The sequence below is a fragment of the Dipodomys merriami genome, unplaced genomic scaffold, assembly GCF_024711535.1.
Source record: "Dipodomys merriami isolate MVZ:Mamm:240054 unplaced genomic scaffold, mDipMer1.0.p SCAF_24, whole genome shotgun sequence".
In the NCBI taxonomy this organism is placed as follows: domain Eukaryota; kingdom Metazoa; phylum Chordata; class Mammalia; order Rodentia; family Heteromyidae; genus Dipodomys; species Dipodomys merriami.
The window spans coordinates 23,397,819-23,418,687 of NW_027203826.1; the positions used below are offsets into that span (position 1 = coordinate 23,397,819).

General features: G+C 43.7%; 1 protein-coding gene across 5 annotated transcripts in view; it reads left to right on the forward strand.

Moving 5' to 3' along the window:
- The window catches only part of Tnr (tenascin R), a 414,919-nt gene that overhangs the window by 318,269 nt on the left and 75,781 nt on the right, over positions 1–20,869 (forward strand). For 3 of the 5 annotated variants that reach the window (XM_070034414.1, XM_070034416.1, XM_070034415.1), the window contains exons 3-4: positions 11,817–12,376; positions 14,539–15,015. In XM_070034414.1, the coding sequence (XP_069890515.1) occupies positions 11,878–12,376; positions 14,539–15,015 (976 nt within the window). In that variant the 5' untranslated portion in view covers positions 11,817–11,877. Of the gene's footprint in view, positions 1–11,816; positions 12,377–14,538; positions 15,016–20,869 lie in introns of those variants that run through there. The other 2 variants (XM_070034417.1, XM_070034418.1) reach the window with 2 other exon arrangements.

The following is a 20,869-nucleotide window of genomic DNA, read 5'->3' on the forward strand; positions in this document are numbered from 1 at the left end:
TGAGAAGTTACAAGAACCTGCAATGAGAATGTGTCATAGAGAAATAAGAAGCAGAACTCTCCAACTAAGGAGTACAGCCAGTCCCAAGAAACTTCCCCAGACAGAGAGCCTGAACCTCACAATACTCCATGATGTACTCAGGCTGGGACAAGAGTTATCTCCTTGCACTGGATGGGTAGTTTTAGGAAACTAGATAAGGGAGAAAAATGGACAGAGTGGGTAGAGAAGCAAAATGGAGGGCTCTGGAATCACAGAGAAAGGATCAGGCAGAGGGGATCAGAAGACTAGGAGGGAATGAGAATGCTGGAAAAAGAGAACCGGGCATTATTTTTTTCAGGTGTGCCTCAGTACACCTGAAAGAGTTTGAACTCTATCAGTGGGCATTTTTTATACTCAATATGGACTACATGTGAATTCTTGGAACTCTCAAGGCGTGCTTGGCTTACCAAAGCTTCAGCCATCCAGCTACACTTAGAGTTCACTCAATGTGGTTTCTCAGAAAGGCAGGTGCAGCTAGGTGCTGGTGGCTCATGCCTATAATCCTAGCTTCAGAGGAGGCTGAGATCTGAGGATCACGGTTCAAAGCCAGCCCAGGCAGAAAAGTCCGTGAAACTCTTATCTCCAATAAACCACCAGAAAACCGGAAGTAGCGCTGTGGCTCAACTGGTAGAGCACTCGCCTTGAGCTGAAAAGCACAGGGATAACACCCAAGCACAGAGTTCAAGACCCACGACCGACAAAAAAAAAAACCACAAAACAAAAAAAGAAAGGCAGGTGGGTCAATTGTTGGCTTTATTTAAATTGAAGACATTTGAAAATCCCATATTTTACAACTCATATCCTGAACCTAGCAGTGAATAAAATAAGATTTGAATTCCATCAGTATCCCCCTTTTAACAATAATGGTCAAAGAAGATGCAGTATAACTTAATGGAGAGCAAAATGCATTTTGTTGAGAAAGAGAGAGGGGGAGAAAAGGAATTTAAGAAATTACGTACTCTTAAGAAAAACGATTCTCTAAACAAATGAGGATGACTAATCTGAGCCTTATCAACAAAGTAACTGCAAAACAAGATAAATGATAAGCAAAGAAAATCTTTTTATTTTTCAAGTTGTAGATGTCCAAAGGTTTCTGAATCGTGCCGTGTCCTGGAAAAAAAAAATGACTTTCTCCTCACACACACAGATAGCAGCCAAGACTATGGCATCTTAGCACTGTTCACTCATGAACACAAATACCTAGTCTACCAGCCAGGAACCCTCTTAAACACAATCTTCCTTATTTGCCATTTACTTTGGCTGCTTTGTCACTACCCCCTCCTTTCAAATTCTTTCTCATTCTTGAAAAGCCACCTTCTTCACTGGCTTTTCTAGAAGGTCTTGCATAGAGATGCTTCCTTCGGCCAGGCCTTGTGAAGTACTTCTTATATTTGTGATACAGTGCTCATTAGGGTCTGCTATGTATCCTTGCTCTATAGATACCCTTCTCAGTACACAGAAAGTTGCCTGAGACCTGAGACTTCTCTAGCCTGACCTGATATCTCAGGAAAAAACACTAGTCCAATTCCTGGCACGCAACCTATGTGTAATGAAATTTAATTAAGCCAACTGTGCTTTGGATACCAGCACTCTCAGATCTTGCTCAAATTTCAAGTAGAAAAGAATTATATTATTTCATGCATTAGAAGATGTAATCTACTGGTCTGGGTCAGGCTCTGAAACCCATACTTTATACAATGAAGGAAATGACTTCTTTAGATCACTAGAGCCAAACTTCAATAATTTGCCTCCAACATACTGGTCATCTGGAGAAATTAATGAATATCCAGCATCAAAGCAATTGTTTGGTTCCTACTAAAAGAATGGAGCCCAATATAGGTAGGTTGTATAATTTAAAACAGCCTGCGTGTGATCATTTAGTGTTGTAAGGTTGGTCTTGTTTTTTGAGAAGATGAATTTATGTAGTATTCTGGATGTGAGAAATATTTTTTAAATTGATTACAAAAATTTGTTTCAAAAGGGTTTTAAGATCATAAAATCAAGCAATCAGTCCCGTGGTTTTAATTATTAGAAGTACTAACCCTCATTTATAAAATGGCCTTTTATAAATTTGTAAATAGCATTGGCCTCTGAGACCCATTGGCTTATGGGTATTAAGCTCTAGATGCAACAATAAGATATGACCAGCCCCTCATCTAACAGGCACACATAAGGTACATACACATTATTTCCAGAATCTAATTTTAATTTAAGCTTTTGTAAAGACTAAAAATGGTCCCCCTAGAGGACAGATTTCCTTATATTTAGCCCTATGGCTCCAATTAATTCTACGAATACTGTACCCTTTGCCCTCTCTCCCCATCCACTCCTCACAACTTTTATCTGCGTTCAGTACCAGCACTCCCTCTAGTCTCAGACACCTCTTCTCTCATACTGAGCTCTGTTCCCCTTTAGGGTGCCTATTGAACTTAAAATGACTGATCTTCAATCTAATACATGCAAATGGACTGCCTTGCCTTGTTCTTCAGTTTCCCATGTATTATTCTAGTCATCTCAACTAGACCATAAGTCACATGAGGGCAGAATCAATTTCTCAATCTTTTCTAAAGAGTGTCTTGAGGGTAGGAATAGAAACCATCCATTTGGACTACAGTCTGACCAGCAATTTCTTGCAAAGGAACTTTCTTTGCAGTTTATTACATGTAAAGAAGCAAAAGATGAAAGGTGATGTGACTCTTCAAGAAGAATAATTGAACAGTAAATGATGACATGCTGTTCTCCAAGCTGAAGGAACACAGATGAAAAACAGATATTAATGATAGCAAAAGGTCAGACTCTTGGAAGAATTTTGACCAAAATAGTGGAGATTAATTAGTAATCCATTATTTATGTCCTACCTACTGCCAAAAGATAGGGGCGGCTGATGGAGGGAAGCTATGAAAATGCAAGTTACAATGTAGCTTGGCTCTAATTTATGGTGTGAGATTAGACAAATCATCCCCACACTTTAAGACTTATCTACAAAATAGAGATAATTCCATCAACTAAGTATTAAATGAGGCTACCTGTAGAGTGTGTGTGTGTGTGTGTGTGTGTGTGTGTGTGTGTGTGTGTGTGTGTGTGTGTGTGTGTGTGTGTGTGTGTGTAAAACTATCAAATGTTCTACAGGTGGTAAGAATTCTCTGGAGTCTTATAAAAGGTGGATAAACTCTCACCTAAATGGGATTTCTATTTACCAAAATTTGTGGAGATATCTAGATCATAGATCATTACAAGTTTGGCGCTAAAGTTTCTATCAGCGGACTTTCAATCAGTATAGCCACCCTAAAGGAAATAGGGAAATAGGTGCTCACTGGGATCAAATTCACCTGATTCTGCCAGTTGTGTTTAAAGGCGGATGATATCACATTCACTTCCAGTCATGAGACCTTTTATTATTCCTTTGCACGGTTTCCCTGATTGATATTCAAGACCCCATTTTCCAGATGAAGAAGAAGCTGCTCTGAAAGGTCAGGTCAATTACAGTTCTCCAAGTGAGTACAAGGGAGAGCCAGAGGACAAGAACAGCAGCCAGATTCCACATCCTGGCCACTGTAGTTTGTCTAATCCACACTGACACGAAGCCACGAACACACAGGGTTCACCTCACGGGCCAAGAAATGCAAGTGACCCCATCAGGTCCTGAACCAAAGGCTTCTTCCAGCAGATTCTCACATGGGGCACATGAGAGTATGGGCAGATCAGAGATGTTGGGCAGCCAGGCCTAGTGGGCAGTGACCCCCCAGGCTGACCCAGCCTGTCATGTCACACCTCTCTGTGTCCTTGCTGTCAGGGCTGGACCAGCCATGGAGTCCTGTCTGCTGGGATGTTTCTGCCCTCAGGTTCTTTTCAGAAATCTGACATGCCCAATAAAGGCCCCATGTCCATGGAGACAGCCAGCTATGCCTTTTCCCGGCAGCCCAACCCAACTGCCCCCACTGACACAATGGGGCCAGCTGTAATCACATTACACCCTCATCGTTCATAATTACCCTCTTTCTCCAAGTGACAGAGCAGCATCCCAACGGCAGAGAAGGAACTATTTTTAAACTAATTCTAACGAAGACAAAAACGTACAGAAAGAGTGTCATTTCCCACAGATAGGCTTCTGGTTTATAATCACCCCTAGGGACGGAGTAGGAAGTAAGGTTAGCAAAAGCTAGAAAATCCAAGCAGAGCTCTGGCCACCAACCCTTCCTCCCCCCCCCCCCCCCCACCAAGGGATCACCTGTCCTTACCCACTACCCACCTAACAACCTACACTCTCATTTTCTACCATGGTTCACCTCCCCGTGAGGTCCCCATGGCCAGTTGTTTGTTTCTTCCTTCCCTCCTCTAGCTAGGAAAAAAGAAAGGGAAATAGGCTCAAGTGTCACTAGGTCTAAGTCCACACCCCTGCCATCTGGGTGCTTCTAGTCTCCTTTGTCCTCCTCAATTCTCTTCCCCCTACCCCTGGCAGACCTGCACGCCTAGTGTTCTCTCCTTACTCCTCTGTGTCTGTGAAGCGTGATGGTTCACAGAATATTTTTCTGTAAATGCTCCTCTATGTGAAGCAATCAAGCCAGACGAATGCATGGAGAAGAGAGGAGAAGAAAGAAAATCCTGTTAGTACTTTAGCTGGGGTGGGGGGTAAGGACTGCAGCTAAAGTGGGGTGACTCAGGTTTCCCCATGGGACTCACTAGACAGGAGTGAGCACCTCATTAATTCAGCACCATATCAGCCTTGAGAATGATCCTGTTATCCACAGTTTACAAATTGCCCGGAGATACCTCTGGTGCTGGCCATGATAATTATATTGATAAGGAGGCCTGAGTGGAGGAAATGAATCAATGGAACCACATGGATTTCCTGAGTATCAATCTATCGAATTACTGCAACTCTCTTGCACTCTCATTTGTAGGGTCATTAGCTATCTGTCTTGCTCACAACTGTTAGTGTATCATTAACCTGGGCTGTATGATCTAGCCCTCAGGGTTATATTTTCTCACCTCACCTGTAGAACTCTCACCTTCTCTCTCACCAGCCTGGTACTCATCTTATTTCCTTCCCGGTTTTCCTTTCTGTGCCTCCCTTCTCTGATTTCTCCTTCTTTGCCCGTCTTAGACTGCGTCAGTGGTGGTAACATAATGCCATGGATTGGAGACTGGGAAGTCTGAGATCAGAATGTTGACAGAGCCTGCTTTTTAGATACTAGATGGTGCCTTCTAGCCTGTGCTGGTGGGAGCCAGGAGGAATCTCTCTAGGGCCCCATTTATAAGAACACTAATCCTCCTCTGCCCTGTGACCCAATCATGTCCCAAGTCCCCACCATCACCTTGGGGGGTGAAGACTTCCACATATGAATTGGGAACACAAACATTCAAACCCCCTTCCCAGGCCACTAGCGTGTCTTTAACAGACTGTTGAGGTTACAGGCTTGGAGTCTTACTAGCTTATATGACATGTTTCATCTATAGGAAGACAGCAAGGGAAAGAAAAGAGCCCACCAGTCACTTTTGGAGATAGAGGGTATTTTTTTGTTTTTTTTTTGTGTGTGTGTCTTGTTTTGTCAGACATAGGACTTGAACTCTGGGCCTGGTCATTGTCCCTGAGCTCTTCAGCTCAAAGTGAGCACTCTACTACTTGAGCCACAGCACCACTTCTGGTTTTCTGGTGGTTAATTGGAGATAAGAGTCTCACAGAGTTTCTCCTGCCTGGGCTAGCTTTGACCTCAGCCTCTTGAGTAGCTAGGATTATAGGCTTGAGCCATCAGCTCTCAGCTTGAAGATAGAGGTTTGGCATCTCAGGCTTCGACCTGCATTCACTACTACCTTCACCAAAGAAAAAGAAAGCATCGATCTCACAGCAAGGTGAGACAAGGCTAGTACAGCACTCCTGGGGACTCCACACCAAGGCCAGACCTTCCTGGGAACTTCTACAGGACTACCCACCGCCATCACTGAAAAGTATGAATGAATGAGACCTCTTGCAGAACAGTTGGCATCCTTCAGTGTGTGGAAAGACAGGAAACAAAGGTAGAGATTGGAGTCAAAAACAAAAAAAGGAAGCTGTCAGGGGCACAGAAAGAAAAGCCATTATTAAGGACTGGATTTTAGCATATTCATTAAGTAGGCATTCAATAAAGCTTGGTTTTTTCCCTTCTCCTCCCTCTGCAGCAGGCTTCAGCTGGAAGAGCTTTCCCATCCTCTTGTTCTGTCTCCCCCAGAAAAGAAAATCTGAGAGAGGCAACACATCAGTGGCAAGGGCTTATGGTTGAGCTGTGTATGGGGCAAAGCAGAGTTATCTAGGAGAAGGGAAGGAAGCCAGAGTGAATCATGCAAGATCCTGGCTCTCCATGTCTGCTAGCACAGTATAGCACTCTCCTGGGAAGAAGCACCTTTGCAAACTTCCTCCCAACTCTCTAAGGACAAGGCTTGCTGGCTTAGACTTATTCTTATTCTTGGGACAAAGTAGGAGCTGAGCACTTATAAATAAAAAGCCATCAGACAGGCTTTCTCTCAGGAGAGAGACACTGAAACAATTTCTGAGGACAGAGCCTGGATTCACAGAGAAAACATTAAGCTAAAAGTCATCGCTGTCAGGAAGCCCTGAATCTGAACCCAGGAGAGGGGAGTGTTGAGATGGAAGGGCGCCGTGTCTTCATGAGAACAGACTGTGGCCACTAATTAAAGCTGACTGAAAAATGGCCATGAAGATAGACTCTGGTCAGCAAGAACTTGGTTCTCTTCCGGCTCTTCTGCTCATTAAGCTGTGTAGTCTTGGTCAAGCTTCCTGGCCTTTCTTGAAGCTCATTTTCTTCATCTTACATAAAAGCAATAAAAAGAGGACGTACTATTAGAACAAAATTGCCTTACGATCCTAGTGGTTATGCACAAGTCTGGTTGATAGATACCCCCTCCTACTTGATTGAAAGCCCATTTTGATTGGTTATTATCCAAGCCATACTTGTGCCATAAATATCTTGACTCTTAATATCATTTCTCTATAATGTATAAGGTTGTTTCAAGGAATAAGTAAAGTAATATGAGAGGAGTGCTTAACTCAGTCCATTTACTACAGGTAATTGTTATGGGTTGACTTGAATCCCCTAATTACATCTGGATTCAAGTCCTAACACTAAACCACAGAAGTTGGAAATAAATTCATTATAGATACAATGAGCTATATTAAAGTGAGGTCATACTGGATGAGGCAGGATCCTGAATTGGGTATGACTGTTGAGTTTGTAAAAGATGGCCCTTAAAAATCCATGTCAAGGCATGCCAGCTGTCACCAGAAGCTGGGAAAGATGCATAGAACAGATTCTCTCTCAAAGCACTCAGGAAGAGCCAACCCCAACAACACTTTGATTTTAGACTCCTAACCTTCAGCACTCTGAGAGAGTGGTGTGTAAACCATCAGTTGATGGCAATTTGTTAGTGGCGATGCTGCTATAGTGAGTAGATTCCTAAAACCCACTGAGACCATGAATTTATATAGTTTCAGGAAAGAAAAGACTTTAATATTCATTTTGGGCCTATTCATCTCCTCTAACGCTTGACAAACCCTCTTGGGCATTCTCACTATGTAGAATTTCAGCATGTGTCTGAACTCCTTCAGTGACCAGTACTCATTACCTGTCATCACACCAGGGAGCGTTCACTACTAAAAAAGCTATTCTTTACAATGGGTCACGATCTCTTTCCTTGTATACTTCTCCTACTTGATGGAAGCTATGTCTGTGGGACCTTTGCTAGATAAGGACCTAAACACTTAGCATTTGACAGTGCTTCAAAAAATTAGATTCACTGAACAAGCCATGTTCTTGTACATGTCAGAGTCGTAGCAAATGCCATCTCTTCCATGTAAAATGAACTTGTCCTGTCTTAAAGAATAATCCATTAAGATCGATTTCTATTTTATCTCCTAATAGGCTAGATTATTCTATAGTGATAAAGCTACCCCCAAATCTGCACTTCAAAAGCCAAAGGATTATTAATCTCTCCCATTTTGCATTCTCCCTGACTCAGCGGGGAGACTGTGTGTACTACAGCTACTCAGAGACACAGAGAGACACAGCAGTCCCCACCTTGAGCCGAGCCAAGTCACCATGGGAGGGAGGAAAGCTTTGGCAGGTGGCCAATTAAATGGACCAGCAGGGAGGGGATACACATCACTTCCCCTCACTGCTCATTAGTCAGAACGAGTGATAGGGTCTCACCTGACCAAAAGGGAACTGGACAATGTGCTCTTACTGTACGCCTAGGGACCAGGCCAGAAATGGTTGGCCATCTGCACTCACGGCTACCCTACCTTCTTTGTGACTTTCCCTACTGCTTTGCTTCAGCAACACCAAGTAACTTGCAGCTCCTCTAGCCCTCTCTGGACAGTTCATGTCTTGTCAGCCCTGGTCATTATCCCTTGCATTTTTATCTCCTTTTTGAGTTTCTCAAGGTCCAGGAGTAGGTTATTATCAATATTTAACATGCTGGTGCAATTGGAGTACAGTGACCGTAACATCCAAAAGATGCTGTCAGTGGTGTGCAGGGCTCCTCATGACCTGGAGCCCAACAGTCTGACTTCATCTCCTCACCTGGCCCTTGCTGTGCTGCTGCTCAGGCTCCCCAGGCCCGCTCCTGCTTCAGAGACCCTACATATGCTGTTCTCCGTGGCTGGGATGCTCATCCCCTGACATTTGCTCGGCTCATTGTCCCACTTCTGACAGATCTCTGCTTAGCTGTCATCTAGTCAGAGAAGCTTTTCCCAACCTCACTCATACCACCGTGCCCCCTTGCCCTCTTAACTCCTGTGCTCTCTTTTCTCTTCTTTTTCTCCACAGAAGTTATCCATTCCTGATACAAACACACAGAGACATATGCAGCGTGGTCATATATTAAATATCATATAATGTGCATTAAATTCAAGTGTTTTTGGTATTTATTTTGTCCACTTTACCCTTTACCCTATCACATTCCACACGTGTGAATGTAATTTCTATGAAAAAGGGCATGACGCTAGAAGATTCTCAATAAATACCTATCAAATGAACTATTAACAAAGGAATAAAGATGCTTCCTAAATCTTCATATCCCTGGACCAAAATGCTAATTCCCTGCTTTCCATAGGAAGCGATTTCAAGCTCTTGCAAGCTACTAGCTACTCAGAAATAACAAATGATCTGTATAGGACAGAGCAGAACAAAACCTTGTTTATCCTTTTTATATTCAGATTTATAAAGCTTAAGTTGAAATAAGAAACTCAAATTGTTAACTGACTCATGGTACATTTAGTTATTGATTAAAATCTTAAGTATTTCTCATATCTAAAATTATAGACCTTTCTCTGTCTCCAGAGATTCAGGGTTCAGGTTTGGGACCAAAGTGTAGGGCTAGCATTTTCCCCTTCATTTTCCTGTCCCTTGTCTCCCTGCACATTTCTACCATTTATTTTGAGACCTATTTGTTGGTCATTCATTCTGGGTAAAAATCTACATGAAATGTTACCGAATATTGTGTGATGATTTCATAATTTCCATAAGGAAAGAAAAGCTCTTCAACAATACCAACAGGGATTGGAAAATATCAACAGGATTGAGAGAAACATTTTAATTCAGTGAGAGAGATAGAGACATTCCTTTTTGTGTGTGTGAAAGGCTGACTATACGGCCACTCTTGGGATGCTTTCAATGACATTAAGGCAGAGGTAACATCTCAAAAATGGGATGACGTGCAAAGCCTCAGATGAGAAAGGTCTTGGGATGAGCTTACCATTATACTTTGGTTCAGACACGTCAATCCACCAATCCCCAGGGTAGATTAACCTTATCAGATAGGACCAATGGATCTCCATCTCCATAGCATTCTAAGGACCTCACTCATCTTTATTCAAGGGCATGCTAAGGATTTGGATTTGCTGGTATCCACTAGCAGATAAGACATTTCACATGGTAGTCCTTGAACAGATGAACCAGAATAATTAACCTACTTCTTTGCAAACCACATTTATTGTAGTTAATGAAAGATACTAGGTAAATATTATGCAGATAATAACTCAATCATCACTCCTTTCTTACAAAGTAAGTGTCACTGTTATCTCTATTTTATAGATAGGGAACTGAAACCTGGTGAGATTAAGTGATCTTCACATAGCTAGAAAGTGAATACACTGAAGGTTGAGTCTAGGAAATATAGCTCTGAAGCCCATGGTCTCAACAGCTCTGATCTTCTCTGTTCCTCTACATATTGGAAACAGGAACAGACCAGAGTCCAACATATAATGTAATATCTGAATAATAAGGCCTGGTTTTTATGCTAGTCATTCATTTAAGTTACTCCTAATTCAATCAGCCTTAGACATTGTCCAGAGATGAAATAGAAAGGAACAGTGAATAGCCTATGGCTAATGGAGAGGGAGTAAATGAGTTGGAGAATGATTCAACCTTTGGCTCATTGGGCACTCATTATAATTCATCTGCTTATTTGTCCTTTTATGCATCTTCCCATCCATCCAGTCAACAACAGTGTCCAAAGCACTGTCACTGTCCTAGACACACAATTACTATACCTATGTGGAAGATAAGACACTGACCCAATCCATTTAGTAGCCCAGTTGGAGAGAAGCAGGCTCAGGAAGTCCACAGTCACTGCTATAGGAAGGGGGGCGCATGGAGGAGTTGGGGGTTAATTCTGCCTGTATTTTGGAGAGATGGGTGAGGGAAAGGACAAGAGAAAAGTGTGTCATGGAAGAAAGAACATTGGGCCCAACAAGTTTTCTAATCTCAGTGTTCCTGAGAAAAGCCCAGAATATACACAATTTCCATCAAAGACAGGGGAAAAAAATAAATACCCTTGGAGCATAGTAGGTAAGAACACCAGTATGAGGATCGAGCCTACCTTCAAATCTCAACCTCTCTTGGTTTCCATTGTTTCTTTCTTCTCAGGCTTACAATTGCTCTTGTTTGGTTCCTTAGTCCTTAATTTTCTCAGTTGCTCAAACTTTACCTTCAAAACCAAAGTGTCTAAGTTTCTCTTTTACATGGGGAATTAAAAGGAAATGTAACTTTTATAGAAACTAATTTTTATGACTATGGATTTATTATTCGCCATGGTTCTTGGTGACTAGGTAACCAACAGAGGAGCTAATTCATTATTTTAGCAATTTAAACAGAAACTCCGAAGAAAGGCACCCTGCAGCCACAGAGCACTGGAACTGTACTAATGAGAAGATTAGAACAAAGTTCAGCTCACACTGTCCTAGCTAATCACAAATGTACCCAAGGATAATTAACAGTCACAATTACCTGGAACTATATTATTTAGCCGGTTGGTTATTCTAAAGTCAAGCTGCACTAGATAGATGAGCTTAAAGGAGTTAATGAACAAGCTATTTTAAGTGGTTGATGGGGCCCCTTCATAATAAATAGCTGGGGATAGAGAAAAGAACATTTAAGACTCCATCATACCCTTCATCCCAATTCAGAAGTGAACGGAAGCCCAGAGCTCTCTTCAAAGGAGTAGACTATCCACAGAGACCCACTCCCAGCCCATTAGAGACTCTGCCCACCACATTGAATAGACTCATGGCCAAAATGGCCTTATGCAGAAGCAGTATCCATTCGCCATGATTCATTCCTCTAGAGCAAAGTCTTGGAACTTTCTATCCTTGGCAGCCATTGCCCCTTCCCAATGGGGCCTGGAGAATCTTTTTCTACCTATGCTTTCGTTTTGTAGGGTTGGAGAGAGGCTTGTGACAAAGCACAGATCTCATAGGATGTCTCAACCCTTGATTTCTCTCGCAGAGTCCCACCACTCCACACTGCGTCCTGCAGGCTGCTTTTGAACGTGGCTCTGGCTGAGAGGATGGGAGCAGACGGGGAAACGGTGGTCCTGAAGAACATGCTCATTGGTGTCAACCTGATCCTTCTGGGCTCCATGCTTAAGCCCTCAGAGTGTCAGCTGGAGGTGACCACAGAAAGGGTCCAGAGACAGAGAGTAGAGGAAGAAGGAGGCGTTTCCAATTACAACACCACCAGCAAAGAGCAGCCCATGGTCTTCAACCATGTGTACAATATTAACGTGCCCCTGGAGAGCCTCTGCTCCTCGGGGCTGGAGGCATCCGCTGAGCAGGAGGTGAGTGCCGAAGACGAGACTCTGGCAGAGTACACAGGCCAGACCTCAGACCACGAGAGCCAGGTCACCTTCACCCACAAGATCAACCTCCCCAAAAAGGCCTGCCCGTGTGCCAGCTCAGTCCAGGTGCTACAGGAGCTGCTGAGCCGGATCGAGATGCTGGAGAGGGAGGTGTCACTGCTGCGGGACCAGTGTAACACCAACTGCTGCCCGGAGAGTGCTGCCACAGGTAGAGTCCAGGGAGCTCACCACCCAGGTGGGAAGGAGAGGGTTGAGGAGAGAGGAAGAAGGAATCCGAGGGAGCAAAGCCTAGCATCTCTTTACAAGCCCAAGGTGGGGGGAGGAATGTGGCCCAGTCTGCAGCTCTTTCTTCCTCAGTGAAGGTGTCTGTATCATCTAAATGCAGTCCTTCCCTGGGGATTCTGCTCAGGGATGCTTTACCCTGCTTAGCCAGTTTGAAATACATTAACCTGATTTGCGGGGGATGAGTCAGGTAATGGTACATCGGTTCAGCACGGCAACGTCGATGGCAAGCAGGGAATTCGATGTCTGTCTCCATTCATCTTTGGGTTTTACACACTGTTGCACTGATATCTACTCATGTTAACCTGAGAGACGAGAGAATGCAAGCACTCTGTTAGGCCTTAGACAGCCTTTTGCCCATCTGAATAAATGGTGACTGTTAAGATCTCCAAGGACCTGTGTCCATCTTCTCCAGCAAGATGGAAGTTTTACCCTCTGCCCTCTTCAGAAACGTACACATGTGTTCATGCATGGACACTCAAACACACATTCACATAAAACTGCCCTTGTTCTTAGAGTTCACCCCGCCTTCCCAGCACTGCCTTCTAACTTTGTATACCCCCTGACTAGTAACACATATGAGTTACTGTCACTACCTCTCTGAAAGATAGGATTAAATCTTCAGAACCCCGATCCTGACTTCAGATCTGATCTATGGCTTCCTTACTTGTGAAAGACCCCTTAGATCGAGGAAGTTCAGGGTTTTTGCTTATTGGCTTTTTAAATCAGAACAAGCATCCACCATATTATTTTGGATGCAAGTGTTCCCTCTGTAGGGTGAAGGCTTCCTCTGAATGAAGTTTCAGCGGAGGCCGAATGGTCCACAACTCCGAAGTGATATCAGCCCTGGTCTTCCTCCGTCACAGCAAAATGAAGGGAAGTTGTTGAATAATGGGTTTTTTTCTCAATGGGTTGTACACAAGCAAACTGAAGCTGAGAGAAGGAGGTCTAGAAGTCCGGTCTCCCTGAGTGTGACCTGACAAGTTACTTAGTCTTTTCAATGGAGCTAGAAAGCAGGAGAAAATTCTAGATTTCTCTGGACAGGGTCTCCCTGCTGCTCAGGAAGGCAGGGTGGTTTCTGGAAGTGGTCTTTTTAACAAACCTCCTACTAGGATCCCTGGAAAATGGGGGAAATATGTCCGAGGATGAGCTTTCTGCAGCAAGGGTGGAGTCGTGTCTTTTCAGGCCATGAGTGCTGCAGGAGCAGTAAAATTTACCAGACAGAACTTATTTAAACTTCACCTGCTCAGGGCCAAGGAGGAAGAAGGATGCTGAGCAAGTATTCAGTGTGTGTTTGTTTAGCAAGTTTGTTTAGACAGATAAATTAACCGCTGCAGCGACACTGCTGCCGTTAGAGCTGGGAGAAGACACATGTCGAAACTCGGAGGGACCACAGCAAACAATAACCTTGATGGAACTTTCCGGAAGTCTCTGAAGTAACCTTGGTGTTGAGTGTTGATGAATCAACAGTCCATTGGTGGCAGGCAAAAGAGGAGAAAGGACTGGTTTGTAGCACACACTGCCTTTCTCTGCCTCTCTGACCCAGAGCCGACCTACACCCCCTCTGATGCCAACACCTCTTTCCCAGAAGACTGTCCTTAGACTGAGCTCTTTGGCCTGCCCAGTGAGAGGAAAGTGGCACTGGATCCCACATGCCCTTGGCCCATGAGGAAGTTGGATCCATGCTGATTCCAAGGCACCCTGCAGGATGAAATCCAAGGCACTCTGAATGGGACTTCGCTTGATAAGCAACCTGACTTGGGTGACTTCCTTCCTTATCTCCCCTCCCCACTCCCAGTGTGTCCTAGGAACACCTTCTCAGTCACTTTTACCCGAGTCTTCCTTTCAGGACTATGTCTGGGGAATCTAGCCTAAGACATGCTAAAGGCGAGCTCTTGGAAGACGAGGGATCCGATCTCTCCTCTCTCTGCCCTCAGACCGGGTGAACCTATTTATTAGCTCAAACCCGTGACAACCTATGTTCAACTTTACTGTCAGTCACACACACACACCCGCTCAGAGGCTAAGAGGAGGCTTCTCCCCTGCCCCCTCCCTAGCATCCACTGACCTTATTCTCTACCATTCCAGGACAACTGGACTATATTCCTCACTGCAGTGGTCATGGCAACTTTAGCTTGGAGTCCTGTGGCTGCATCTGCGATGAAGGCTGGGTTGGCAAGAATTGCTCAGAGCCCTACTGCCCGCTGGGCTGCTCCAGTCGGGGGGTGTGTGTTGATGGCCAGTGCATCTGTGACAGTGAATACAGTGGTGACGACTGCTCGGAGCTCCGGTGTCCCACGGACTGCAGTTCCCGGGGGCTCTGCGTGGACGGGGAGTGTGTTTGTGAAGAGCCCTACACCGGCGAGGACTGCAGGGAGCTCAGGTGCCCCGGAGACTGTTCGGGAAAGGGGAGATGTGCTAATGGCACCTGCCTGTGCCAGGAGGGCTATGCTGGCCATGACTGTGGGCAGCGGCGGTGTCTGAATGCCTGCAGCGGGCGAGGACACTGCCAGGAGGGGCTCTGTCTCTGTGAGGAGGGCTATGAAGGTCCTGACTGCTCTGCAGGTAGGAAGGGGATCCGACAAGTCCCGCACACGGGGTTTCTCCAGTTACTGGGGGGAGAGGGGAGGGGAGGGGAGGTCAATTTTAAGCAACATCGTCCCCAATGGGGTCTTCATTTGCTTTCCAAGACAGTTGGCTGGGGGGATGTACAGGGTGGATCAGAAAAGGTCAGCTGAGAGTTGCACCAAAGGCAGTGATAAGAACGGTGACAAGTCTCTTCTACCCTTGAGCTGGATGTAAGAAGTGGGTGATGAGTCTATCTCCAGTTGCCAGTAACACAAAAACCAGACTGAGTCATAAAGGGAAAAGGTTTGATTTGGCTGGAAGCCCAGGTCAAGGAGCCACATCCCGTGACAGCCCTCTGCTTGACCGCCTTAGGACAGAGCAGGGAATCACCAGACAAGAGACAGAGAAAACACGTGCGTGTCTCCTCTCCTTCCCATAAATCCACCGGGACTCCATCGTAGACTCCATATCAATCGTATTCCATTCACCTCATGATTTCATTGAATCCTGATTAATTCCCAAAGACTCCACCTCGAAACACAAGGCAGGTCAACGTTCAGTCTCTTAATAACTCACAAAGCCCTAGGGAAGCGCTCAAACCATACCCAGATGGAAAGGGTGACACTGATTAAGGTGCATTACACTTAGAAACTGATATATTGACTTGAAACCCCATGGTAAAACCACTTGAAGACTATCTATACATTATATATATGTGTGTGTGTGTGTGTGTGTGTGTGTGTGTGTGTGTGTGTGTGTGTGTGTGTGTGTGTGTGTATATATATATATATATATATATATATACATGTGTGTGTATGTAGCATATCCAAACTAGAGAGTGAGGTCTTGGGACCACCTGAGGGAAAACTATTCTCTCACTCACAGGGATTCCAAGAGTTCCACCAGGGACACCTCCTTCTATCCTTGGTACTTGAGGGATGATGGTTAGTCTCCAAGGCTCTCTGCTTAGCTTGGAGTTTACAGATCGCAAGGTGCTATTAATTTATGAAATTATCTAGTGTCCACAGCTGGAAAGCATTTATAGGCAAGGAATTAAATGCAAACAAGAATGAAATGCTAAAACCATTAAGCAGCCATTAACAATCTAACAGTTAATATAGAACACTAAAAAGATGTGACTCATTTTGTTCCCTGTGATTGTGGTGTAAACAGGAACCGACTTCATATGTCGTCCACAGCATTGAAACATAGAACAGTGGTGTCCTATAATGGCACACTAAGGTGATATATCCAACAGTGGAGAGAGAGAGAGAGAGAGAGAGACAGTGTCAGAGAAACAGAGAGCAAGCCAGAGAGTACACTAAGGCTAGTTTTTTTCATCCCACATGAAAACAAATTTTGTTATTTCATTACTACGTATTCTCTTCTAAGTCAGTGAATATTGCCGAAACATTTGTGCTTTAAAAGGTATAGATGAATTTAAACTTCAGAATGCCCCCAGGGAACTTTTAAAGGACGAAATAACAACCAATAAGCAATGTTAAATATTTTAATGGTGCAAAACTAGTAATCTTCTAACGGAGAAATCTGGAAAGCCAGCTTTACCAGTCTTCTGTTTTCTGGCATCCTGTACATACAGATTTAAATTAACCTATTTTAAAAGATCAATGGCAATAATGAAATTAAAACAAAACAAAACAATAATCCACTCCTTTGGAAAAAATGTTTTCATGGGTTTTTTTTTCTTAAATTGTTTTCTATATTCACTTTTTTCATTTAGTCTCTCAGTTTTGCTTCTTGAATTGGAATACCTTTCCAAAAATATAGTCATTATACCAGTTGTACCAAAGCAAAAGTCAAGCCGACGTTAAGACCCATTGTTTCTGAATTCAAAGCCACCAGGTAGTCACTGCAGGGAAACAAGTCTGAAACCGAACCTTGTTCCCCCTCAGAGCCTGAGGTTCCATGAGGCCCCATTCAGAGGACGCTAAGAGTCAGCTTGGATCATATCTATGTTGATGCTCTCGCATAGCACATATGTTTCTTAATAGACTCAATGTTCCCAGGCCTGCATGGGGGTCATGCTCTTGACCTCTTTTCACAGGGATGGTTCCATTGGCAAAGAAAATATTGATCCCATGCAGGGTCCAAACCGAACTAGTGATAAACTCTCCTGGTCTCATGGGGAAAGACCCAGAAGCTGCCAGTCTAACTATAACCGGATCTAGTCCAAACAATGCACACATGTTACCACCAACACATTATGTCTGTGTTGCTTGAGGGAGACTTCTGCGGTCCCAGATAACTTACTTTCCTGGTTCCCAAAGTATGTGAAGGAGGATAGTTGCATAATCTCCATTTGTTTCTATGGCAACCCAGGAGCCATCTCTCATTACAGGAAGTACTTTCTTAATGCCTGCCTTTAAAGCCAAATGCCAGAGGTCTCTTCTACAAAGTTATCTGGGTCATTATCTAAAGTGCTACTCTGCTTGCTTGCTCTTCCTGAAGAGACTGTAGCAGAAAAGGCTGTTTACCTGCTGTTTGGCATTTCTGGCCAGGTGCACACAAGACAACACTTCTGCTCCCATTGCCCCCAGGAGTGCAGGGTGGGGATGAAGGGTCAGGAAAGTAATAACACGGAGGGCCACAAAGTGGACTTCTCTATAGGTCATCATTTGCTCTTTGGCAAGGGCAGAAGAAAGAGCTGTCTGTTACGTGGATTTCTTAGCCACAGCACTTGAATGCACCTGAGACAGCAAGTCAACTACATTTGACTCCTACCCTTGATCTTTGCTCACACTAGGCCAGGGGACAAAAATCTCAAGCTTTCTGCTTCCATCCTCTGCCCTCCAAGATAATAAGTGGAAAAAATAACTCATAAATGTGAACACTTAAAACAAGCCTTAGAGGGCTGGGAATGTGGCTCAGTGGTAGGGTGCTTACCTAGCATGCATGAAGCCCTGGGTTCGATTCCTCAGTACCACCTACACTGAAAAAAGCCAGAAGTGGTGCTAAGGCTCAAGTGGTAGAGTGCTAGCCTTAAGCAAAAAAAGCTCAGGGACAGTGCCCAGGCCCAGAGTTCAAGCCCCAGGACTGGTAAAAAAAAAAAAAAAAAAAAAAAAAAAAAAAAGCCTTAGAAAAAAGTTACTTCTGATTTTACAGATTTAAAAAGCAGCAGTTCACAAGGCCAGAGAGATTTTCCCAGAGTTAAATAGCTCATTAAGGGCAGAGTACAAATGAGAACCCTGGTAACCCACCCAAGTTTTAGCAGTCTTTAATCCTCTTCAAGATGCTAAGTTGAACAGAACTGAGAAATCAAATGGTAAAGCCTCCTTCACAAAGAAGTAGCCTTCTGATGTAAACTCTGAGCCCTGTCAAATAAGGAGAAATGAGGTACTTATACCTGGGTGAAGAAGCACAAGGAGCTCTCTCCATATCTGGTCCCAGCAGTAAGGTTGATGCGGGAGCTGGCCGGTGAGATCCTGAGTCATCGGGACAAAGGAACCCCCAGAGCAGGGTTTGGAAACAATTCAGAAAGCTGTTCCTTGAACTGCAGTCAGACTTGAGGAGATGCATCAAGGTCATCGTCTGCTTGTATCAGGACTGCAGCCAGCCTTGACCTTTGGAACCTGAAACCACTCACTCTTGGGAACAAACCACAGCATGGAATAAGTTCCTCTGCTCTGACCCCATAAAGGCAATAACGACACAAGACTAAAAAGCAAACAGTATGGCCACTTTCTTCCAGCTACAGGGTCTTCCTTTTTAGCAGCTTATTCATCCCCAAGTTTCAAACCTGGAGTTCCAAAGAAAATCAGATTAAGAATGTTTTTTCCCCTCCATAAATGCAGTGAGCTACGGCATCCATCTCTTTTATGGCTTGCTTTATAGTTCAATATCATTTCACTTGATAATGATTACTAGAAGCCAATGTGCACACTACTGCTAACTTACGTGGTGAGTGGTGATGGTCTCCATTGTGCTACTGCTCACAAATGACTCAGCTGCTGCTTTCTCCATCCGTCGCCAAAGCAGTGTTCACCACCAGCTCGAGCCTCAGGCTAAGTTGTCAAGATAAAAACTTCATCTGCACTGCATTTTCACCTTAGACTGCTAAAATGTCCTGCTTAGATCACACTGCACTGCCTTTACTAGCTCTCTTTTCTGCAAGAAAGAATCAAAAAAGGATATTCTTAGAGCAGGTACCACAAGCCCCAAGACTTGATGACTTGGGATTTGGGAGGGCCCCTTTGCCGTCACTGTGACAGAACTGTGTTGAATCACAAGAGACAGACACTAGAAAAGTTTTTGTAATGGAGTAGTCTTAGTTCTGAGAATGAGCACCAGGCTAGAGAGGTCACCCTGTAAGATCTTCTGAAGTATCCCTGATGTTGTTTTCTTGGAAAGGCTGTGTACAAATAAAATTAAAGAAGACATCAAATGAGATGTGTAACTTGCTTTGCAAATTGTAAGAGTAAGAACTCTAGACATAGACAATTTGGGCTTGAAACCAGTTCACTTTTTTTTTTCTTTTTGTCAGTCATGGGGCTTGAAGTCAGAGCTTGGGTGCTGTTCCTGAGCCTCTTTGGACTCAAGGCTAGCACTCTACCACTTGAACCAAAATGCCACTTCTGGCTTTTTCTGTGATTAATTGGAGGTAAAGAGTCTCACAGACTTTCTGCCTGGGCTGGCTTCAAACCACACACAATCCTCAGATCTCAGCCCCCTTGAGTAGCTAGGATTTACAGATGTGAGCCACCAGCACCCAGATGAAAACCGGTCCTGTAATGGTCCAATTCCCTAACTTTTGGTACATTCCTCAACATGAGCCTGAGTTTCCTTTTTTGTAAATTTGAGATAATTCTGTCTGCTCAAATTACCACCTAGGACTTCTTTGAAAGGATTTTTTTAACTCTGTGTAGTTTACATAGCTGACTATAAAATGTTATATGAGTGTAACTGGAATCTTTGTACATTAGCTAAAAGGCTTTAGAGTTGTTCTGCCTGGGTTCAAGTGCTAGCTTTTGTATTTTCTCTGTGTGTGGTCCAGTTTCCTCATCTGTAAAATAGGAGTTATAATAATGCTTAGCCCATCATGTTGGTGGGAGGTCAAAAATAAGATAATCCACCTTGAAGAGGGTAGCACTATGCTCAGTGCACAATAAATGCTCAGTATAATTGTGCCAAATATTAGATGGTTTTATAAATCTGCTCTTCTTCCTTTGGTCCAGGAATTCTTTTATACTCATTACACCAGCCACGTTATTACTGCAGTTCACGGCTTTAATAATGTCAGAATTACAAATGATACCATTGTAGACAACAGCATGTGAGGGTTTAATTATTCAAATTTCATTTATGCTTCTTTAGTTTTGTAAATTTCTGTAAATTTGATTTCTGTTTCATTTAATATTTGCCATTTTCAATCAAAGAAGGGAATCTAGACAAAGGAGGGAATTTAGACAATGAGTGGCTTGAGGCAAAAACCATCAATGCAAATATCTAGCATTGCAAGTATGTGCTGCTCATTTCTCGCCTGTGAAGCTGGGATTAAAAACTCCTCACTCTGCCTCTGCAGAGGATTTGAGGTTTCATAGATGAGTGACACAAGGAGGTAGACACTCTTCACTCTCCAGATTCTGTGAATCGCGCCTGGCCTAGGCCTGTTTATTTGTAAAGGTGAGAGAGTCAGATTTCCCAGAGGAGAAATTCAAAACCAAAGGCAACTCTTAAACCCAACTGAAGCTTCCGCTACCTATACATGTATAAGTTAATTATGATCATTTAAATATTGCCCTGATCTTTGATTTAATGTACGAACAGGTCCAATTACAGACACACTGTAGTTAGCCTCCTAATTAATCTTAAAGGTTCAATTATTCAGTGCCCA